This window comes from Eleginops maclovinus, chromosome 16 (assembly GCF_036324505.1).
Source record: "Eleginops maclovinus isolate JMC-PN-2008 ecotype Puerto Natales chromosome 16, JC_Emac_rtc_rv5, whole genome shotgun sequence".
NCBI classification, from domain to species: domain Eukaryota; kingdom Metazoa; phylum Chordata; class Actinopteri; order Perciformes; family Eleginopidae; genus Eleginops; species Eleginops maclovinus.
The window spans coordinates 8,085,425-8,109,391 of NC_086364.1; the positions used below are offsets into that span (position 1 = coordinate 8,085,425).

The 23,967-nt window shown below is 39.8% G+C and overlaps 2 protein-coding genes across 2 annotated transcripts; both read right to left on the reverse strand.

Moving 5' to 3' along the window:
- Positions 1 to 1,832: 1,832 nt before the first annotated feature.
- Positions 1,833 to 12,097, reverse strand: micall2a (mical-like 2a). Its single transcript, XM_063902970.1, has 17 exons — positions 11,693 to 12,097; positions 11,215 to 11,263; positions 9,735 to 9,876; positions 9,423 to 9,589; positions 9,140 to 9,270; positions 8,536 to 9,048; positions 8,038 to 8,222; positions 7,139 to 7,193; positions 6,480 to 6,673; positions 6,147 to 6,254; positions 5,896 to 5,960; positions 5,590 to 5,713; positions 3,881 to 3,983; positions 3,551 to 3,624; positions 3,364 to 3,478; positions 3,225 to 3,271; positions 1,833 to 3,139 (listed from the first exon to the last, which is right to left on the reverse strand). Exons 1-17 carry the CDS (start codon positions 11,833 to 11,835, stop codon positions 3,060 to 3,062), a joined length of 2,295 nt encoding a protein of 764 aa, XP_063759040.1. The 5' UTR covers positions 11,836 to 12,097; the 3' UTR covers positions 1,833 to 3,059.
- Positions 12,098 to 14,969: 2,872 nt separating this feature from the next.
- si:dkey-43p13.5 (visual system homeobox 2) lies at positions 14,970 to 17,066 on the reverse strand (the record flags this gene model as incomplete). The annotated part of the gene is made up of 3 exons (XM_063903734.1): positions 14,970 to 15,389; positions 16,376 to 16,533; positions 16,814 to 17,066. Coding segments are annotated over 3 exons (831 nt in total), but the record flags the coding sequence as incomplete, so codon positions are not given.
- Between the last annotated feature and the right edge of the window lie 6,901 nt (positions 17,067 to 23,967).

Below are 23,967 nucleotides of genomic sequence, written 5' to 3' on the forward strand. Positions count from 1 at the left end.
GCTGATAACATGGTTGGATTAAGGCTGTTTAAGGGAAGTGAAAATTATTCATTTGAGATGGATGAAAGCTGCACTTGTCAAGTCTACCAGTCATGCACTTTATACATTTCATTTCCACTAGCCAGCATGCATAATTTCCCCTCAATGCAAATTTCTACACACTGGAAATTGTGAGCATATTTACCCCGCTCCCTTAACACATTCTCTGACACAGAAAATGGATCATCTCTATTGAACAGGGAACAAAACAATGCAATTTTTGTTTGCAGAGGTGTGAGAATCTAATGTTGTGCAGGAAGATAAAGTCACAAGACTCGGTAGAATACAAACAAAAGCTTTCATTTTAAAAATCTTTAAAAAAGAGACAATGTAATGTTGCCCTATGCTCATCAGAATGATATCTACGGGATTTTTTTTTAGCACATGAACAATTATCCTTTATGTTTTCAGTGTAATTACTGGTTTTAGAGTCAAAAAGGTCCTAATGTTTGTCTAGGAGCCTTGATACTGAGTATATATACTGTGTATCTGTGTCTCTGTACAAATATTATGATCTCTCTGATGAGAATTAAGTCTCCAGCCTGGATGGCCAATAAATTAGAGGCACGCTTCTCGTTTACTCATCAGAGCTAATGAGCCTGATAAAATTACCTCGAGGATCATAATTACAGGCTAGTGGCAGAAACTCTGGCAGGGACTGGAATAAGACGACACACACACACACACACCAGACACACACACACCAGACACACAGACACACAGACACAGACACAGACACACACTTTAGATTGTGTTCCAAGTGACAGCGTAAAACAGCTAAACTAAAGCATCACAAAGCACTCACGTCGTATTAGTAGAATAAAATCAATGTACACAAGCAAAGATAATACATTTTTGTTTCAGGAAGAAAAAGGAAAATCTTTCTAAACAATTCAGCTAATACAGAAACTTATTTGACATTTGTTTAAATACATGTACCGGATTATCATAATGTAAGGCGCTGAACAATATTACAATTTCCACCTTTCTGTCAGAGCAGTTCAAACTGATTTTTACCACCGTTTCATAAAGATTAAGCACTTCATGGGTAATGGCATATTTTAATGAACGATGGCAGCCTGGACACAAGAGCTCACCTCAGAGGATTCCATTTCATCACACATTCACAGGATGAATTGTTTTACTTATGAATATTAATGTCCCTCTAATTTGAGGCTGTTGTTAATGCTTGTCGCTAGGAGCTTGGCAAATCAGGTCCCTTTCCTGTTAAAACCATGTATTAGACACCCCCCTGACACTAAGCCCTCGCCTTTGATTCTTAATTGCAGAAGTGCAAGCATTTGCAGTAGATGGGGCGCAAAGCTTTAATTAACTCCAATATCACACATTCAGTCTCGACTGTCACCCACATCACGTGTGGCAAGTTTTTGTACCAATATCATCCCCAACTCTGCTCAGCTAGAAAGATTGTGTTCCAAGTTCATGATCACAATTTCATGCATCTCAAAATGAGGGATATGGATTTTTAAGTAGCAGTAATATATTGACGCCAGTGAATTATCTTGATGTCCTAAAAAGAAGAAAAAAAAAACCTTATTAAAAGCATACATTGAAGCAGCTCTGTGATTGCCGCGCAGCTTTAATGCAAAGGAGCCGCCGCTTTGTTGGTTCCTCACTGAAAGCAGCGTCTGATCTTGGCAGTCGTTGAATCAACAGTCATTGCTGGAGCTTGTATGGGAAGTGGAGTGATAAAAAGTTCAAGGATGTGTTTAAATAGAGAGATGTGTGCCAAAGGAAGCTGTTAAGTAAATAATTCAACCTCTCATACACACTAATCTTCAAAGGATTTATTGGACTACAGATTTCAAGTTTAAAAATATTATAAATAGAGTACATACCATTCAGTAACACTTTAAATGCAACATTACATTCCTTACACACACTGCAAATGCCATTTCCACACATGAGTGACTTCACACACGTTTGAACATTTTAATAGCTCAGGTACGGAGCATTTCTGATGCAGATATTAGTAAAGAGTAATGTTTAATTAAACCCGGTTTGAAGATAAAAAGCTCAATACAACCTATAGTTTATAAGCCTTCCCCGGCCATAAGCTACTGCTCTACCTAATCCTCTTTCACATAACATTATTGCATCAGCACAGCTGAACATTTTTGCAGCATTTATAAAATTAGCAAAGAAATTAACTGTCCGTACTGTGGCAAATTGGATTTCCAAGTTCCTGCCTTGTGATAGAGCATACCCAGGCTGCCACCTACAGTACAGAGAGGGAGAGGAGGCTCTGCAACATGTGTGGCTCTCCATCTTGCACTCCACAGACATTGAAACACAACTCTCTAGGCTTTTTCTGCTGCTAATACCCTTATAGGAAATTAGTTAAAATCCATTATGAAATAAATACTTAAATCATTTCATTTTGAATCAAGGCTGTTTTAGAAAAAAAATGTCGCCTCAGTCATTTAAATATCATGATAGCGGATGTGTTTAACACCCGACATTGAATGTGTTTGCCCCAGTGCAAGTACAAATGATAAATTACATATCTAATTAAATAATAAATTAACAGAGTTTTTACATAACTAACATTTCATGACTAAAGACATTTTTTCCTTGTGACTCTCCCCTACTGAAGCATAATCAATACAAGGGAAATGCTCATGGCTGTGTTTGCCACGTAATTAAACACCATTTTCTTTTGTGAAAAAAACTGTGAAAAACAATAACTGTGAGAAAACAGGACACCCATTGTGGAAAAAAAGAAAAGATTTAAGCCATTTAGAAATTCTCACTTCATTCAAATTACAGCAAACGAAGAACCAAAAAGGTGACAATATTATTACACCTGAACCTTTAATTTGAACTATTCAACAACCACAAACATGATTTGATCCATCATTCATCCTAATTGGACATCTGTTCATTTGCCTTCGTATGTACTGCAGTACTTAAATATAAAAACTTTAAAACATTTTAAAAATATATGATAATAAGACAATACAACAGTCAAATTAGTTTTGTAAACATTTCTGTGAGGATCATTCCACTTGTCTTTTACTTCTCCGCCTGAATAGTTTGGAGATGGAGGATTTCCTCTTATTTTTGGCTTTCTTTACTCCTTAAGAAATATAAATAATGTATTTTAGTGATTAATTCAAAACAGAAAGTCACTTCAATGAAAAAGTATCTAATATAATACTTACGAAGATTTTGCATCATTTCGTTCAGCTGCTGATCCTCCTCCACTTCCCTGAAATTCAAAATAAAACTCTAGTTAAGCATGTTGTCTCTTTTGCATATTAAGTTGTTACATTCGCGATGTATTACTGATCCCCCCCCTACCTCAGCCTGTCTTCATCCAGACCCTCCACTATTGCATTTCTGCCATCCACAATCTCCACCAGTCTCTGCATCAACTTCTTCTCCCGCTGTTGCTCCTCTCTGGACTTTAAATGATCTGTCATACAAACAGATTTTTGTGTTAGAAAAAGAAAAGCTGATGTTGAGAAGTGAGCCTGTGGTGTCTAACCTGGCGTCTCCAGCAGCCTGCGAAGTTCCCCCTCCACATCTGGCTGCTGCTGCTCCAGCTCCTGAGTCCTGGCTCTAAATACATATACATTCAGAAATCATGAACACATAAAAAGAAAAGTTAAACCTGATTCCTTATCACATCACATCCATACAAAACTGCGTAAAGGACTTTGAATCCTTCGTAAAGCTACTTTCATATAGCAGAATGCCATCACTTTATCATTAAGGATTAAAAAAGATTTTGCTCAAAGTTAAACAGGCTGCATTAAATTAGCTTTTAATAGATTCATTTGCAACCAAAAACTGTGGGATGTTTGAAAGAACTCACAAGTATACAAGCTCTGACTCCTTCCTAATGTACATCTGCTTCTTTCGAATCAAGTTGAACCAGTCGACCATCAGAGGGTCCATTAATATGTCTCCATCTCCCTCTGAAACACACAACATGTTTCCATTAAGAAATACAAGGTGTACACACATACATGTGATAAACAACTATAACCGCAACCTTCTTACGTTTCATTACATTAGGCTTCCTGAACTGTAATACTTTTCATTAACCCTAACCCATATTGCAAAGAAATGTTAGAGGGCTTGGACCCAACAGACCGATTAGTCAACTAATCCAATAAGAGGGCCCCCCCCCCCAACACTAAAACAATCGTCAATAAGTTAGTTTTCAAGCAGAAACACAAAAATGATCTCACTCCAGTTTCTCACATGTGAGGATTTGTACATTTCTCAGTCAAAGATGAAGATAGAGCGATGGTTTCACAAAGCAAACATTTGAAATGTCCCTTTAGGAAATTATATTTTCTCATTATTTGACAGGTTTTGCAATAAAATCCTGAATTACTCGATAGTTAAAATAATCATTACAGCCCTGGAATGTAGTAGACAAGTCCCAGCATTCCCATATAATAAAATTACTCTTCACCTGCCCGGGGTCTTAAGAGGCACGATTTAACATGCAGGGGATGTAGAGCAACACGGAGGGCATACAGGATGAAGTACAGATGTGTCTTCATCACTTATTTAATAATGATTTACAAAACTCCAATAAGGATTAACTTGTGTTTTACCCCAGTACAGTAACGCTTTGACAAAGACAGTGATTTATATACATGTAAAACGCTGACGGCTGTTTTAATATATTTCCCTAAAGCTCATGGATATTTTTGGTCCAGCATTTTTCTATGTTGTGCACTGCTTCACCATGGCAGACAGGAATACCCCGATAGGTGGATCAATAGATTTCTCGAGTGAATATTTGCCAAACCAAATGAGTGATCCATCAAAACACACACCCAATAAGGACAGATCAGGACAGGGAGTGAGGACAAGATGGTCTACATCGTGCCATCACCATCACCACTGGAGTGCCAGGGTTTCGTTTTTACCACAAGTTGAGAGGTAAATGATCTCCTAGGTGGTGAGCAATTGGTGTCAAATCCTGGCCAAGTGATTGCATGCTCGGGCTTCCTGGGTGGAGAATAAGAGGAAAAAGTATGCAATAGACCAAAATATATATTACTATACTCAAGTCATGTTGACCTTGAGCAAAGCAATCAGGCCCCCTACTCCTACTACCTCAAAAAGAGAGGCAACATCCCTGTGGGCTGTCTGCGCCTCTCACCTCATTTGGCTACAGAAACAGTAATAGAAATGGCAGGTATATCCCCAGAACACACACATACAAGCTGCAGCTGATGGTGAGTGAATGTGTGTGTGTCCTGTATGAAGCAACCAGCACCAGAGATGCTCTCTGAAGCAGCGGTGGGATTCAGCAGTTTGCACAAATACAATAAAATATCGGAGCTTGTGTCAAGGTTATTCCCTGCCAGAGAGCAAAATTGACCACAGCACCGGCATCCTCCCGCCTCCGAATAAGTGAGTTTCTGGGATATTTATTTTTCACAACTGCAAAGCTTGTTTCTGACACGTCATCATTCAATTTTGCGGGCATGTCTAAACAAGGAAAAGGAAGGAGGTGGGGAAAAAACGAGTTGCAGAGGAAGATTGACAGGAATAATGTACCTTCCTCACAGCTGCGAAGATTCTTTTCCAGCTCTACGCCCTCCTTCTCCAACCGAGCCAAGTTTCTCTCAACATCATTCAGGTCCTTCTCAATCTGCTCCACTGGAATGTGATAAGACTTCACCTGATATAAAACAAGAGAACTTAAGAGTCTCAGTGAAAGTACAGATCATTTTAATTTGAAAATTCCGACTTTGGACACTTAAACGTAAAGAAGGTCATCCATTTTTTAACTGGGAATATAATGAAAGCATATTTGTAGAGCTGTTAATTAATCTCTTAAGAGACTTAATGGAGGGAACTTACAGAGGGTGACCTCATTTCAGTCCTGGAGGCGTTGGTGGGTGACAAATACTTTCCCTTTTTAGCACCTAAGAGGTAGATAAAATAGGATTAGATAGTCCTTTCATGGCAGCTATTCAAAAAAGCATTGTCACATATGTCTTCACCTGATTTATTTTCAGGGTGAAATTACTGCTGATATGAAAATCAACAAGATGGCGGTGGACATGTATGTGAAGCTTTAATGGAGGGGTTTTTAAGAGCAGGAAACCAACCTGGAAGATTACTGTGATTGGCTGGAGCCGTTGTTGGAGAACTAAAAGATTCCACAGCTAACCGTCTGGGCGGGGATTTCACAGGTGAGGGAGTAGCATTTTTTAAATCTGAAATAAAAAGAACAAGATGGTTTATATGTCTGCAGAAAGTTTAATCTGCTAATGACTTTTTTTCAGTTTTTTGCACCATTATCAGGTTATCATGACTTAACAAACAAATTACTTTTGCTCTGGAGATATCAAAAAGCACACTAGACAAAGAGTAAAGTTTGAGGGCAATCCACCACAAATAAAAAGTCCATTATTAACATGTACAGTACAGAAGGAACTCACCAAGGTTTCCAGAAGCCAGCTGGGGTTTCTGGGGTGACACTTCTCTAAAGTGTGCTGGATCAAAGAGAGCCAAGGTAACTGGAGGTAGTGCAAGTGTCGGAGCAGAGGGAGGCCTTGTAGTGCTGCTGGGGACATTAGAGCACGCCGTGGACAAGGATCCAGGCTTATGTTGCTCAGTAAACGCTTCAGCATCTCTGTTAGAAAGTGAAAAGGCAATTAGCATTTGAAGTTTGTCACCTTTTAGAATGACATAAAAGCACAGCTGTTGGATTCAACACAACCATAGGCTGACAATAAAGAATGAAAATATAGGGCAAGCCTCACCTTTCGTTTTGTTATGAGAAAAGGATGAATGGAGGAATCATCATCAGGGTTTAGAAATGAGAGAATCTAGTGTTAAGAGAGGGGAAAGTTCAGGCCTGGCACTCCCTGGGGCTTGTTAGGAGGGGGGACAGAGCTAGCTGCTGCACTCTGAGCCAGTCAACATTAAGAGTGACGGAAGAAGCTCTGCGATTCTGCATTCTGGAGAGTGAATAAGCTCAATGGTCAGGGATGTTTCATGCCAAATCTTTCAAGCTGATTTTCTTCCACCTGTGTGACCTACCCATTTTCCCCTAAGTGAGTCATGATGGTGTAATAAGATGATTGAGGACACTTACTTTGAAGCTAGCTCCATTTTCACAGGTTTGAGCCTCATCTGCCCCCAGACTGGATCTGCAGATTTAGACAAAAACCATTGAGTGAAGAGGAATAAAAGCATGATGGCAAAAGAGAGCTTATCACAACGTCATCTGTGACATGGATACTTGTTGAAGTCCTTCCTAATTTTAAAGACATTTTATTTGACATCTGCTTTAGCAATGAAGTGTGCTCTCTAAGCAGTTCAAGTTCCTGTTCACAGTAAACAAAAGAGTCCCTTGACTCTTCTCCGTGTCACATTTGCATGAACAGCTCCTAATGAGTGCTGCTACCGGTTTCATTATCTAGTCTCTCACCACAAGGCAGAGAAGTGACTGATCCTCACCTGCCCATCTGTATTAAAAGACAAATAGTGTTATAATCTGTGCATCAGAAAAAAAGGATAAATGCTCCAACTATGTCAAATTTGACAAGAGGTGATCCTGATTTACAAACCAAGTTGAAGAAATGTCCATGGTCTATATAAACAGGCAACATTACTTTCCATCAAAGGCATACTTCTCTAAAATATTTGATGACTATTTATATTAAAAACCAACAGTAATTGTGTTTCTGTCTGAAACCTACTTTCTGTCAGGATGCTGCACCCATGCATGCACATCCATCCAAAGAGAGTGACAGTTCTGTAAAGTTCATTAAAAGTGTGAGACAGAAATTAAAATGTCACTACCCAGCATTGAACCACCATCATGCTCAATGCACTGCCTGTATAAATAGGGCAAAGACGACAAAAGAGCTTTGTTTTCTATGAATGCGTTCGGAGACAGACAGGGAGAATGAAGGTGGGGGGTGGGGGTGAATATTGGCTGGATGTCAAATAATGGATCAAAACAAGTGAAATGCATTTCGTCGTGCTTGCCTTTGGCGATTGTGTGTACAGTCGTTGGCTTCGTGTTGTCTTTGTGGATGGCCTTCAGACATGGCGGTTCCTTTTTGTTTGTCTGGCTGGTGGTGGGCTGTCCTGCCCGGTTTCCTGCTGGGTCTTGGCTGCATTTATCTTTTCTCAAACCGGGGCCATCAGCTGGACTTGGCTCCTCTCCAAACCTACAGAGAAGGGGAAACCCACACTGTCAGCCTTTGTAACAAAAGTTATGACAAAATCAAACAGACAGTAGGAAAGATTAGAAATATCCAAATATTTCACATAGGGCTGTCAGGATGTCAGATTTTCAGTATATGATCATTGTGGGCAAAATAATATATGATTCAAAAGTTGTGTGGAAAAAGATAATGGTATGGTTAAAATTCATCTTGCTTTTTGGGCATTTCTGTTGTATTTTAATATGAACAGAAAGAAGTAGCCCTTAAAAAGGTGAGCAAGCTGAGCACACTAGTCTAGTTCAGCACTAATTCTCACCTCCTTTCGGCTGACCGGATGGTAAAGGGTCGTTTGTTGTTATTGTTGCAGTTTTCCTCTGCCAACTTCTTTCCAATGTTTGTCCTGCCTCTGTTCTTCTCATCATCAGTAGTCGGCGGTACCTTTGGCCTTCCTGAAACACCTGAAGGCTCAGTTGGCTTCCTGTTACCTGCTGAGGCCTCTGTGACTGGCACTGCAGCCTGAAAGAACCTCTGCCGGGCCGTCTGCGTCCGATGGGCTGAGGCCGTCCAGGATTGGGAGGGTGGAGCAGGACTGACTACTGGTTTCAGGACGATATTCAGTGGAGCTGACAGCAAAGAAGAGGGGCGTGGTGCAGGCTGAGTCTGACTGGCACTATTTAACCGCCCCGCTGAACCCGTGGGTCTGTTTTTGATCCCGACCTCGGAAGAGGGCGGTTTGCAACTGTTCTGGTGGGCGTTGCAGATGAAAGTGTCTGGATTCTTCCCAGGTTTGTACCCTCCTGCATGAAGCACGTTCGAGCATTCACCGCATCTAATAGAAGTTTAAATAACATACAAGAAACATTAATATGATAAACCGCACATGACAGGAAATGATCAGTGAATACAGATAACATTCTTACTTGAAACAGCTTCTGTGATAGAGCTTGCCATCCACAAAGTGCCTCTGAACCAGATGAACATGGTACTTGCATGCTACACATTTGCTAGTTAGAGTCCCATTTTTGTTAGCGTTTTCTGCAAGAACCGGCTTCTGTGAAAGAAAGAAAAAAACTGAGGTTATGCTGTATTCCAAAAGGTATTGCACTGATGATATACCTCATTGTTCTTATATACATGAACAGAAAGTAATGGGTAAGACAACAAAGATGTCCATCATTCCAAAATCTTTATTCGGACACTGACCTGAGCAGTTGCTCTGGCCAACTTGGGGGAGGTCTGAGCCGTGAGAGTGGAAGGTAAACGATTCTGAGTGGCGGTTTTAGACACAAAGGTTTTGGCAACCACTGGCAGATTTTTCTTCTCTGAAGGCTCCTCCTTGGAGCCCTCTGCTGGCCTTTTTACACCTCCCACTGAAGAGAAATAAATTACCATCAGAGTCTCTTAGCACAATAAAGCACAGGGGAGAGAGCAAATATACTTAAGCTTAAAGTAAGAAAAGTCCTGATTTAAAGAAAATATGCAATGTTAGGTCATTTTAAGCAGCTAAAGTCTCACTGGAAGGCCGCCCTTTGAAGTAGTTGTAGTACTGGGAGACATAGGTGAGAATGCTCAGTCTGTCTGGGATCCTTAGTGCCACCATGTCTTCTGCATCCAACAAAGCGGGAATCCCCAACTTCTCCTCTGCAACCTGAAAAGCCTTAACAGAAAAACACATAGTTTAACAAACAGCCCTCAACTCCTGCCAAAACAACCTTTATGTATGAAGTGAACACATCTTTTCCATAGAAAAACACAATATTCTCCGGCTCAGCAATACAATTACAGCATGTGTAAACATGTTCAACAATACAATCTACCTTAAATAGACTGGCGGTACTCAGCCCAGAGAGGTCTGCAAAGGGCTGCATAATGAATAGCGCACTTCCTGTGAGCTTGTAGGGATAAGAAAGGGGATGGAGGGAGCAGGATTCCGGGCTGTGTTTGGGATCAGCCTGGACACGCTCATTAAATTTAGAGCAAAGCCTGACTGAATACCAAGTCTGCTAATATAAAAAGACGAGCACAAAAGATAAAGAATGTGAGGCTGCTGCTTTTCCTACAAACACACAGACAGTTTCTACACTCGTAAAATAACCACCTGTTGGAAACATGACACTATTCATGAAATATAGAAGAGTGTGAATAACACTCACAGTCTCCTGTTTCGGCACAGGCAGCACCTTCAACAGTTCATAACTAAAAACCTGATCAAACAAAATAACATGTGGCTGGATTTATAAAGGACGTATTACATACATAAATAATATTAAACTAAAGACATGTACAACAAAGCAGACTTCACTAAGACAAGACACACAACAGATTACAGATGCTATTTTCTGACACATTGGGTTAAATGTTCTTCTTCATGGCTTACATTAAAGAATTCTACAAGAACAATGGCTTCAAGTGAACTGTCATCATATAGATGGAGTGGCAGAGGACAGGGAGCCTCATTCAAAATGAATAAACTGGAGAGCCTCTCCCCTGAGCTCAGGTTTGTTGCTGACACTGACAGGATCATCCAAGACAACAAGGAAGTCGCAAAGAGTGCATACTGTAGCACTCTGCAGGGCCCGTAACCCTCCGGAGGAAGCTGGTAAAATGGAAGAAGGCTGAATTATGAAGAGGTCCATCCCAGCAGTGCTGCTCAGGTCATGTTGGGGTTAACAAAATAAATGAGGTCAAGCGGACAGAGGCAGAGTAAAGATCCAGAAAGTTTTATAGTGGTCTGAAAGTGATGGAGACTCTCTATTAGAGAGGTGTACATTCCACCATGCAGCTTCTGCTTAAAGCGCTCTGCTTTTAAAATGTTGAACCAGCTAAATATTTAAACGTCTGCTGCATGGATGCCGAGTGGAGAACAAACACTGTGAGCGTCTCTGCAAGGGCCATGAGGGGTTAATGAAGTGGATGTGCTACATCAGATTTTGCAACTTGAGTTTGAACTTTGTTCCACTCAATGTGACAAAGGTTTAACAACTTGACATCTTACCAGTCTGTTGTTCTCAAACACATCCTCCTCTTTGAGTGAGTCATAGTCTCTAGGAATACAGAAATACAACAGAGAAGGAAATTAGACCAGCTGGTGAAAAAAAATCTAACTTAACTTGAAGGGTTGTAAAAAGATATAAAAGTACTTTATAAAAATGTTACATTTGCAGGACAGTATTTCTTCTTTTTTACACATGATAGATCACTTTAGGAATAACATTGAAAACAGTACACCAACAAAGGATCATTTAAATGGTAATCGTAATTTCTAAAATAAATTCAGTTTTAGGTCAGTTCCATACACCAAACAAATAGAAAATCTTGTAGAAAAAAATACAAGAAATGAAACATTTTCCCAACAAACTCCCACAGACTGAACAAAAGTAGCCTACTCAGGCAAACCCCGGCAGAATTTCATTTCACCTACATTTTAACCACTTTCATCGAGCAATCTAGCACTATCAAAATGTCATACTCACATCAGGTCGGGTCTGTACTTGTGTATAAGCGCGCAGAAAGCCATTCCGTTCTTGAAGGAGGTCGTCATGTTGGTGATGGCCACATCTCGGTAACCATCACACTGCAGTTTACACCACTGTTCCAGAGCCTTGATGGCGGCCATGCTCCCAGCGACTGACTGCTCTCTCTCTCTCGGTATAAAGTGTGCAACAGGCGGAGGCTCAGTATGGAGGAGTCGGAGGAAAGAGAGGTAAAAACAAATGTCTGTGTTCAGGCTTTGACCGTGAACTGCGGCGCTGCAGCTGCGTCCTGTTTCCTCCTTCCACCTGAATGACAGCCAGCCAGCGGGACGAGCTGCTGCTGCTAGCTGTGTCTGCGCTCATTACGCTAATTGACCCCGACTGCTGATTCCCCACTAACAACAGTTGAACACAGCTCACACAGAGAGGTAAATAGAAGCACTCATGTTCATAATTCATGCACTTTTTTTGCAACCTGTATTAACCCTGAATCAGTATGAATCAAAGTGTTATTTTTTATGAACCACTAACAATTTACACAGAGCACAATTAGGCGTTGCACATTGGTTTGTAGTATCTGCTCATACACAATGGATAAAATGTTTCAAAATAAGTATTTTGAAACTAAACCTAATTGTGATTGTTTTGCTTTTGGTTCCAGTATACAAGCTACCATTCCAGTCAAAGCTAGGGGAGAAATAAAGGCTAATTCATGGATGCCACTTTAAATGTTTAGGACTGTAACACAACTTTTAAATGTCAAAATAAAGACACATCTAAATTATTTATACATTATGGCAGTTAACTCCTCCCAGTTAGGAAAGGCATTTGGGGTTTTATTTATAATATGTATTCATATCATATTATTTGTAATGTATTAAATGCAAACGGAAGTATATACGTTAAGAGTTTTATTGGAAGGGACCACATGTGTTGTCAGAAGACATAGAAATTGGACTTAATAGAAAGTATAAAGCTGACTCATGAATCACTGAGCATTTTTGTGACAGGATGTTGCTGAGTTTTTTTTACAATGTCACAACTGTTGTAAGGTTTTCAACGGTCTTTTGGAATCTCACCTTAGTACAAGTAATATTTTTTTAATTGAATGCTTCCTAAAATCCGTCTTTTGTGGTCCCAGTAAAGGAGGCAAATGCTGCAGTATTTCTAAAGTAATTAAACAGCAGACTTGTTATCTCAGGCAGCATATCAGGGTCAGTGTGTGGTATGAGGACCAGGAACAGAAGCTATGACATACATTTTTCCCCCCCTCAGTCATCTTTGTGTGGGGCCTAATTGGGGACTAATTGAGGCCAACTATTGTCATAAAAGGAGTCTGCCCTAATTAGCCCTTATTATGGTGTCCCACCATTTTTAAAGGAAAACTTGTACCATGATTTCTCAGTAACTTCCATGAAGTATATTTAACATGAAAAATTACCCTCAAGTTTTTTTTTTTTAATTTCACGAAACGTTTTGAGGCCTTCTACCTAACCAAGGAACTAAACAACTTCTATACTATCTCTTATGTGCTTTTCTGAGCCATTTTGAAAAGTTACAGTTACAGATTTGACCCAACTCATTATTGATTAGTGAGTGAGAAAGCAGAGTTGAACTTGAGTCTTTGAAATGTGAGTGACCCACACTGCAACACTGCAACACATGAATTGTTTATTCTTTTTCAAAACTAGTAGTTTAGTAGTAGTAGTAGTAGTAGTAGTAGTAGTAGTAGTAGTAGTATACCTTTTAAAAGTTGCATAAAGGTCGACACAGCGAATAACATATGCATTCGTTTGATTTTAAAGAATTACAGCAGGTGGCCAAGTATGATCTCACCTATCCTGTCGGAGGACACCTTCATGCCCATTAGGGGGCAGCGTTACAGCACCGTTAGAGAACTGTCTCAACCAGTGGTCAAATGCATCAACAATGCATGAAACACACAGTATGAAAATACTTTGTAGGACTTTAACCATAGCTATACCAGGAGCCTTATTTTATTGTTTACAGTGTGTGCATTCAGGACATCCAGGCATTGTTGTTAAAAGGGCAGTTTTACCATCCAATTTCTTGCATTATCTAAAGCTATTCTATTTACTTGTTGAACTTGTTTATATATATTTTTTAAAAACACTATCAGAAGGTCAAAGATACAAAACAGTTTGAAGAAATAACATATTTGTTTTCTCTTCTCATGTCATATTGTGACAATGTGATTTATTCTTGATAAATGTGTATCTCCTCAAAATGTGTCCCAACAGAGTATGGATGGAGCCATGAAATACTTCTTTATGAATCACACTTTTGTTAGTTTCATAAGTTGTTACCAATAATTCCCTATCATATTCCTCCATATAATTTGGTCTTCAGTTTTAAGATACTTAAATGGCTTTTATAATCAGAATTGAACATGTATTAGAAGTTTCTTGGACCATATCCAAATTGAGGAAGTGGGGAAAACAGCACAATCACTAGCTTTATATAATTATAATTTCACCCTTATATAGTATTTTTTGCATGTTTTAATTGTAAAATTGCCCATTTTAAAAAGAGCCAACTTAAAAAAAATATTTCCCTTTCAATAAAATCAAAGTAAAAACAGTATATTGTGTGCTTGATGCATATATTTAACCAATCAGTAGACTCACAAATGATTTCATTTTTCAGTTATTTCCATTGTTTCCTGTGAGGACGTGTGGCTGCTTGCCGACATCCTGGCTGTCTGTGAAGGAAACCTGAGTGGTCAGGGATGAGCAGCTATAAGTGAAATCATTTTAAAATGATTTGACTGACTCCGATTTCAGCTGTGCCTCAACAGGCTGATGGTAAGATGGATCATTTGTCACTGTAAGCTCTTCGAGACTGACCTGTGTGCGCCATTCATTCAAAAGGTGTCATCCTCAGTCACATCAATGTTATGTTGTAGAGTGCGTAAAGAAATGGCATTTGCTTGTGAGAAACCCTGTTCTTAAAGTAATTAAAAAGAGCAGGATACAGAGAGTTTTTACAGGATGACCATTTACATTTTAGAATAACTTTAAAAGTGTATTTAAATAACAAGTTCCAGAAAGAAAGGTTGGTTGAAACGTACCATAAAGATGAAATTGTGCAGAAAGAAACATACTTGTTTATAAAGAAGAATCATTAACATATAACATTTTATATTGGGGTAAATACTAAAGCTCCTCACCCAAATAGTTTACAAAGTATGTTCCTGCGTATTAATAGTGTCTATGCTGGTTCTCTTAGTCTTTACTAACAGAAAGAAGGGAAACTATTAATCACTGTGCATGGCATCATCTTCCTGTGTTGGGGACTCTGTGTCGCCTCCTGACATGTTTACGGAGCTGTGGATCTCAGCCTCGTGCTCTCTGGCTTTGGCCCTCAGCTTGGCGATGCTGCAAGAGCGGAGCTCGTCTGAGCTCGGCCCCTCCGGCTTCTCCCACTTCCCCGACCTTGGGGTCGCAGGCTGCAGACGCACACTCAGCGCTGCACTCGCAGCTTTTGTCCATGGATAGTTCTCTCCTTCCTGTCGTCTCTCCCAGAGCTCCTCTTCACAACTCTCTGTCTGCTGCTTCAAACTCCTGCTGGCTTTCTCACACATTTCATCATTGTCTCTTTTTACAAAAGGCCCTGCAAGCTGGCCCTGGAGTTTCAGCTGTCGCCTCATCTTGGCACGGCGGTTTTGAAACCATACCTGGAAACAAATGAAATAATACTTAATACAAATAATAGGGAGAAAAAACATGTAGACTAGTTGCAGTGTTTAAAATCAAAGTGAATGTTGGATACAATGTCAGCCTCTAAGTTAAAATACATCTTTTACCATACTTTATTCAAGGATGTAGTCTTCATTTCATGTAAATTGATTTAAAGGTATTTACTTATAGCTTGCTGTAACAATCCCTACCATCAGTAACTGCTGTGAATACAAATCCTGTCAGATGCAATTTCAATGTAAATTAGAAACACAATCTTCTGAAACTTTATTTGCTAACTGCTACAGTAAGCCTGAAGTTTCATCTGCAATCTTGAATGTACAAAAGGTTCGACCCCAATATATTACAGTGTAGCTAGAACCAATTACTGTTTCAATATAAATATAGGATTTTTTGTTAAGTCAGACTTAAAAAATGTGAGTCTATCATATAAAGCTAAAATGCATTGATATTAAAATGTATAGTAGTTTTCTATATACATTTTTCTTCCTTTCATTCATTTACCTTCCTTTTGGAAATCAATTGAGGTAGAGACTTGAATATAGGTGAGTTAAAAACAAATACATAATAATGACAAGCAATTGAAATGTAGCCTTATAAATCAGCCAAAAACTGTAGTGAAAACATAGAAAACAATTAATTCCCCCGTAGAATAAAAGGTACATAAGCTTTAAAATGTTCTGCATGATATTCCTTGTTGCAGGGGCACAATGAGAAAAACTACTAGATTTTCCAAGCTAAGTAAAATCAGCGGAAAGTGTCATTGTCTTGGCCTTAACATGATGCACTTTTTTGGAATAGATTTAATAATAATATTTTTATTTGAATGTTGTTTGGCTCAACACACCTTGATACTGATGGACCGTCCAAATAATCTGCAGGGTGGAAAATATTCCTTTGCAAATAAAAATGAATATGAGTTGACTCAGTTTGAAGCAAACATTCAGTTCAGTGAGCTGGTTACCTGCACTCTGGCCTCAATGAGGTCCAGTCTGAGGGCCAGGGCCTCCCTCATGAAGATGTCTGGGTAGTGGGTGGTCTCAAAGGCCTTCTCCAGCTCCTCCAGCTGCCAGCTGCTGTAGTTGGCCCGTGCACGCCGCTGCTTCACTGGCCTCTGTTCATCTGGAAAACACAGCGCGAGCACCAATTACACAATCGCCAACGGGTGACAAGGAACTAATGGCTCTAGATTGGATAATTAGCACAGCAATCATTAGGCCCGCTTTAACACTGCTAGATAATTGATTGTTAGTTACGAGCTGTTAGCCAATCTTTTGTAAACATTTACACTGCGATCAGATGGTGCTTACTGACTGTCTTAGAGCCTGTAGACATGCTGTGCCAGTTTGGCTGCACATGTCCAGCATCATCAGCCTACTTTCTGGCCACACTTTGAACTTACCTATGCCCTCTGTGAGCGGCCCTATCCCGACCGCCTGAGTGGCCAGGAGAAAAGCTTCCTTGCATGGCTCTGGCTGCAGATAATTCCTCAAGGATTCGTAGCTGATGAAGGGGCCCGGGATCAGAAACTGAGGTGGAGAACCCAGCCTGGTTGGGAATGCACTGAAGAAGTGAGCTCCAGGTGAATGGAAAACTGCAGGCAGGAGAGTAGATACCAGTTGTCCTGGGCCAAACATGTCCATGGTGTTAAGAGTCCAATATTAAGTTCCAATGTAAAGGGACAAGATAAATCCTACAATGACACTGAAAGATCACTGAAATGCATCCCAAGAAAATGATTGTCCACATATACCTGCTGGTCGTTTAAGCTGCTGCATTTGTCTGAGAGGCAGGTTTCAGGTATTGCCTGAGGAGTAAAAGTAACACTTGAGTAGTGGAGGTGGTCTCACCTGTGCTACTCCTCCAAAACCTCCCCCTCGCCTCTCCCAGTCACATGACCTCCAAACAGACAGCACGGTTTGGTTTAAAGGACGAAAATCCGACCTGTGATTCAGCTCTGAGTGCATTATCAGTATTAATGCATCAGTGTTAGCTGCATTAGTCATTACATTCCCAACAACCGCAACATGTTTCCTTACTGATAGCGCATGTTGCTCTTTGTGTATAATGTTGCAACATCAGTGATGATAGACAGAAGCTCAGCATGTATGGAAACTCAGCTGTGGAAATGTGTGAACACATTTAGACATGTTCATTGTAAACTCTTTCCGAAACGCTTTTACAGTCATCAAATATATTAAGAGACAAGTTGTTGCAGACCTGTGGGATCAAGCAGGAAGCAGCGTATCCTGAGCAGCTGGTTCTAGGATAAACATATTTCTCCTGACAAAAAACAAACAAAGCAGAAGGCCGCATGTTTAATAAGCCCTCTTTGTAACTTTTTGTTTACTCTATTAGTTATTTTATTCCTCTGTAAGGTGTAATTGTTGGTTGAACAGCTTACCATCACGGAAAATGTAGTATCCAAATCAGAAATACTTTATTAATCCAGGGGGTAATTGTTTTGTTTTAACAGAAGTTAAATTAAACAATGAATAAAATAACAGATGCATACAATTAAATAATATAAGAGTTTGCAATTAAAGATAAAACAAGATATAGTAACATAAGAATTAAAGCAAAATGTCCAATGTAGTCGCTGTGCACAAATCCCTTCTTCAAACGACAGAAGAAATACACTGAGTTATTGTGTTGTAAGGTAATACTACATTTGCATTTAGTAGACTTTTGATCGTGATAATACATTCCCATTTGACTTGATGTTTGGATTTCTATCGAAGCAAAAATGTCCAAAATCTTTAGATTAGGAAACAAAATTGCAGATTGAGAAATGGTTTCAAATCTATTGCAACACTGCATCAAAACTCTCCCTTTAACCTATACTGATCATTAACATTAACATACATTAAATACTGTGTTGAAGTATAGGGAAACAAAAACAAAAGGAAGAATAATTGTCAAGTATTATAATGATCCAACCAGCCCATCTTATCATATTCCCTAAGAAACTCAGTTGGTCCCCCTGGTTTGTTGTCAGTAATTGAGCAGGTATCCATATAGTGGAAATGATGTGTTTGAAAACATGGGAAAAAAGGTGTGACAGCATACAGAGGTCAATTTATGCAGTAGTTGTAACACTGAATTAAAAACAGAAGTTGTAATAAGTGTACATTTGAGATAATGTGAACAAAATATCAATTTGAAAAAAATAGGAAATAAGTACGTAACCACTGAGAAATGGCTACTTATGATTTATGATGTACGACCTGTTTCAATTAAGGCAGAACTAGTCAATATGGTTAAAAAGTTTAAGCATTTGTAGATATTTACTTCAGTAATGTTGCTGTGATTTTTTCTGTTGCTATCATTAAACAACATTTTTCAAGGTATTGCATGATAGCTATATCGTGAGTACAATAATTATTACCATCGACAGTGGTCAAAGTGTTACCAAATATTTAAGGGATTTTTCCATCTCGGATCAAAGCAAACACATCAACACATTAACAGCCAAGACAGGAAGATTATTAACACTTCTTTTCTATGAGCCAGGCAGCTGTAGCTTAGTGTTGACGGATCTCTGATGAGATGATCGCCTGCACTGTCTGCATGAATTAAACACAGGTGTGTCAATTAATCTGAAGATACATATCACCTAACAACACATCTCGCTAACTGCTCATCCTGGAGCTGCCAGTGTTGTCACCGCTGAGCAGGCAGGCTGAGCGGCTTTGATCAGCCGGGACGTCTGCAGCCGGCAGCTGGTCAGAGCCACGGTGAGTCACGGGATGGTCATTCCTCAGCAACACTCACCTGTGGCCCTTTCATCTGCACCTGTTCAAACACTGAATTAATCCCTTAGTGGAGGCAGTATAGGTCAGGGTTTGGATTCCTGTTAAGCTCATGTTGAGACTGAAAAATATATTTAGTTCATTTAAAATAAACTTTACATCATGGGAATGATGATGTGTTCACGATATTCAAGAAGATTTTCACCATAAGCATCTCTTTGTAAGGGTGCCATATCTTTATACATAGCCCAAAATACACATTACTTACACATTATTAACTTAAGGTTTTTTAATAAAACAAAAAAACAAACAATTAAAATGAATGAAGGAATTACCATAAAAATGTAATCAAAAAAGCTTCAAGAAATGTCAGAAGTACCACAAAAAAAAAAACTGTGAGCAATGGGGGAGAAAAAAAGAAAAGCATTATAATTGCGTTATATACCATTTACGTGTAAAGGGAAAAAAGCCTTAATAGTAAGAATACTGCTTTCTCTCACACATGCAGAGGTTTGGATATCTCTCTTTGGAAAAGGAAAATTATGTTTTTTAACTCATGTTGGCATACGGTGGTGAGTGTGTACTTTAATCTATGCTTATTTCAGAATAAAAGTAACTTTTTGCACTAAAATGCACCAAACATGTTGTTCCTTAATTGTGTGTGTGTGTGTGTGTGTGTGTGTGTGTGTGTGTGTGTGTGTGTGTGTGTGTGTGTGTGTGTGTGTGTGTGTGTGTGTGTGTGTGTGTGTGTGTGTGTGTGTGTGTGTGTGTGTGTGTGTGTGTGTGTGTGTGTGTGTGTGTGTGTGTGTGTATTTATTAAGGACGAAGGTAGCAGACAGACAGGGATTGGAAGAAATTATTTCCTGGGTTTGCAGGGAGAAGCCAAATAGATTTAAAGTGTCTAGTTTGAGCTGTGGCTAAACACTGTGTGTGGTGCGACTGACGACTGAATAGCCATCTCCGTTTGTCCCTGGCACACAGATAGTTACAGGGATTTATTTTCTGTCTGAAAGTAGACCCCCTTTCTCCCTACCCCCCAAACTTCTGTGTTTGTCTGTGCCTGGGTCCTTTAATGCCCATTGATCCAGGTAATCAGGGACAAAATTGTTGAAAAAGAGGTGGGGGAAGATCTGACAGTAGATGCTCAAAAGAGCTGCTTGTGGATAATTGAAGGAGGCATTAAGACAACAATGGTAATGGCTAATGCCAGGTCTTATTGGATTCTTAGGTATCTCCAGCTCCCCGGATGACATGCAACACTGGAGATCCTCAGCTGAAATGGCAATCATTGTATCATTAGCAGACCTTCAGCTGCAGGGACAGAACGTGCATTATCTGTGGGTTTAGCAAGCCACCAATGGGACGTTCTTCAGATGGCTTTAGTTTAAAATGGACTTGTTTGAGCGTGCATTCAGTCATTGCAGGTTTAAGGACAGGGACATCTGAAAGCCATCTCAAATGTGTGTATGGGATCTCAGATAATTTAATGATTCTGGAATTTAGAAACACCTATAATTCCAGGCCCAATTAAGTCAAGTTTGATAGTAGAAATCTATTTTCACATTTATCTGCAGAAGAGGCAACGTTGTTCTGTGCTTAAATAAAGACTTAAGATTGCTTGCTAAACAAGTAGTCCAACACCTGAGGAAACTATTAGTTGAAGAAATGTGGGACATGTTTAGGAACAGCAAAACTATTTTAGGAAATCACACAACTGGTGATGTATAGTCCAAGTGCTGTTTATGTAATTTATATAACTAGTTTGGAAGCCAATCAAGGTCCAAAAGCAAGTAACACAAGGACTGCAAATTGGAAAACTAAGCCTCCTGTAAAATGACTTATACCTTGTGGACTTTGTTGCAAAAAAGCACTTTCAGTGAGTTAAAAAATGAATTAAATGATGCCGGCTACCTTTCATTGAAAGACATGGCTGTAGTGGAATAACTTCCACACTCCGAAAAAGGTCGGATTCCAAAAATCCGACCTAATGGAGGTCGTGAACACTGCACATTATTATGCTTTCTCATCCACTACAACGGCACGTGAGCTCATAAAGCGAGAGTTCTGCCAAATGTCACACCAAGATGGATGATTATCGTTTGTCATGGGAATATATCTATCTGGTGTAATTTGCAGGCTGGAACAGCAATGAGCGCAGATAAGATCAATATTTAATGAAAGTGTAAGTGAAGCTTAAGGGTTGTCACATGCCTCTGCTGTTAATGACATGTCAAATTATCATACTTATCAGATTGGGTCAATCTCAACAGCAATTACGGGGCCTCATTTATTTTTAATTCATCAGAAATGTCGAATCATTTCAGTCGTCCAACTCTGCGCAAGCACACCAAGAATTCATCTCTGACTGCGTGCTTATGTCTTTTAGTGTCTGCACAAACTTCAAACTAAAATCTATTAATGGGAGCGTGGATGGTATAATTCAATCAACACACCTAAAATCTGTTTGTAACTTGGAAGAAAAGTGTGTGTCATGGCTGAGGAAGCCCCTATGCTTGGTGCCTCACTCTCCCTGGTAACAGTATCCCACAGTGAGCATGCTGATTGTTTTAGTCCTGGATCACTGGCCATGGGACAAACCTGAGAGCCCAGCCTGCTTTTCATGTCAAAACCTTCAAGGGAAAGCGGCCACAATCCAAGAGCAATCACACTTGAGACATCAAAGTGCCACGGAGAAGAGAGGCGAGAGATGGTCCACATTTTTTCCACGCAAGCCAAGTGCAACTCATGCGTGGAGGAAGAGGAGATGATCTAAGGCGAGGGTGCCATTGAGAGGAAGACGGAGAGCAGACAGATGTGCATGGGCAGGTAGCGACACATCGGGGCCCCTCCTGTAGCTGAGAGACACCGAGAAGCCTCCGCCGGTTGCATTCCTGCTCGCTGCTCATTCACTGTCCACTTTCACATGGGCAGGAAGAGCCTCTGACACCGTGGCCCTGCACCTTGAAACAATATCTCACAATCTCACATTCTCATGGTTAGTGCTGGAGGACTTATTCAGATCCTGTAGTCAAGTTAAAGTACAACAGATATAAACATTTAAAAGAAAAAAATCCAATGTTTTCTGTTAAATGTAGAAAATGTATCAACTGTTAACTTAATGGTTCTATAAAAGACTATGGACTATTTTACTGTTTTAGTCGGTTGAGATGGAGTTAATTTGAACTAGTTCATTAAATACCGTTTGGTTGTTTAAAACAATGATTGCCTAGGACCCATGTCTCCTGCAAAGAGTCACAAGGTAATTGTAAGGGTCTTGAAAAGTGTTAATGTGAAAGGAATGATGAAAAATAAAGTTCTGCTACAGAAATATTTTTATTATTTTGTACTTTTAACTATCTTTTGCACTTTCTTGTGAAATGTTAGATTAAGTTTAACATTTCTGACTCTTGAACAATTATCTTAAAACACTTTAGAGAGAAAATCCTTTTTTTCTCTGCTAGAAATGTATAGATTCTGAAACAAGACACCAGATATAAGAAATGAACAATATGTTGTGTTTCATGAGATCAGTATTTGCATTTATATTTATCTTTATTCATTAAATCCTCTAAAAAAGCAAACACAGCAGTAAAAACAATGCGGTGGAATAAAAAAGTCAAATGGCCCTCTTGAATTTACTGGAGTATAAGTAATTAGCATCAGTGGCGCAAAATGTGGGTATGCACTATATGCGATGCATAGGGGCGCCACACCAGGGGGTAGCGCCAAAGCGATGGTAAAAATGGTATTTTCTTTATGTTTCTGCTGTTGTGCGTTTCTTAATAGTTTCTGCATTTCCTTAAGGTTATATAACATTTTAGAGGACTAACATGCTAGAGAAGGGTGCCCTATCTCATAAGATTCCACCATAGAAGTTTGACATAGAAGAGGGAGCAAGGGCGCCGCGAGCGCTGAGCGAGCAGGCACTAGTAGTGAGTTGAAGTCCATGGGAAAAGATGGATAAAGCAAAAAAGCTGTCGGGGACTGAAAACTGTTGCTGCATACCCCCCTGACACTGGGTAGCTGCGCCCCTGATTAGCATCCCTAAGTAAAGTACAAATACCTCAAACTGTACTTGTGTAAATGTACTCCACCACTGCGCAGGGTTAGACTTATACTTTATGTGAACTATGAAGATATTTTATTGATTGAAGTCAAAATAATCATCATTGACAAATGAGCGGTTGGCCCTTCGCAGCTGCGTCTCAGGGCATCCAGCCTGGTATGATGAATAAAGGCACAGGTTGTTAACTTGTCAGTGGTCCGTCAGACTGTTAGGCAAGAGGCAGCTACACCACCCCCTCCCCTCTCTTCCTCCCACCACTTCTCCTTTAGCTGTCATTCATCTCTGTTCCGCCTCACTGCTGCCCAGCCAATAGGAAGCTGGCGCCGGACCAAGAGCCCGGGCTGCTAACACTTGTGTTGTAAGTTGATAGATAACCATAAACAGAGCTTTCGGCGAGTTATAGGACACCATACAGGTGCAATTAACACATCACAGAGCCAGCAGAGAGATAAGCAGGCATGAGGCATGATGGGTAGGACATGATTGGGTTTACCAATGAACAAGGTAATTATGGGGTTGGATGTGTGAATGCATATTGATTAAAGGAGACTTAGAGGCATCCTGAGGGTTCAGAAGACAAAGGCACATTATATAATGTATTTCCAATTTATTGGGTTTGAATTCTATACAAAAATGTTGCAATAACTCAGCCTTTGTATATACAGCTGCGGACAAAATTAAGAGACCACTTCAGCATTATCAGCTTCTCTTGTTTTATTTTTATAGGTACGTCTTTTG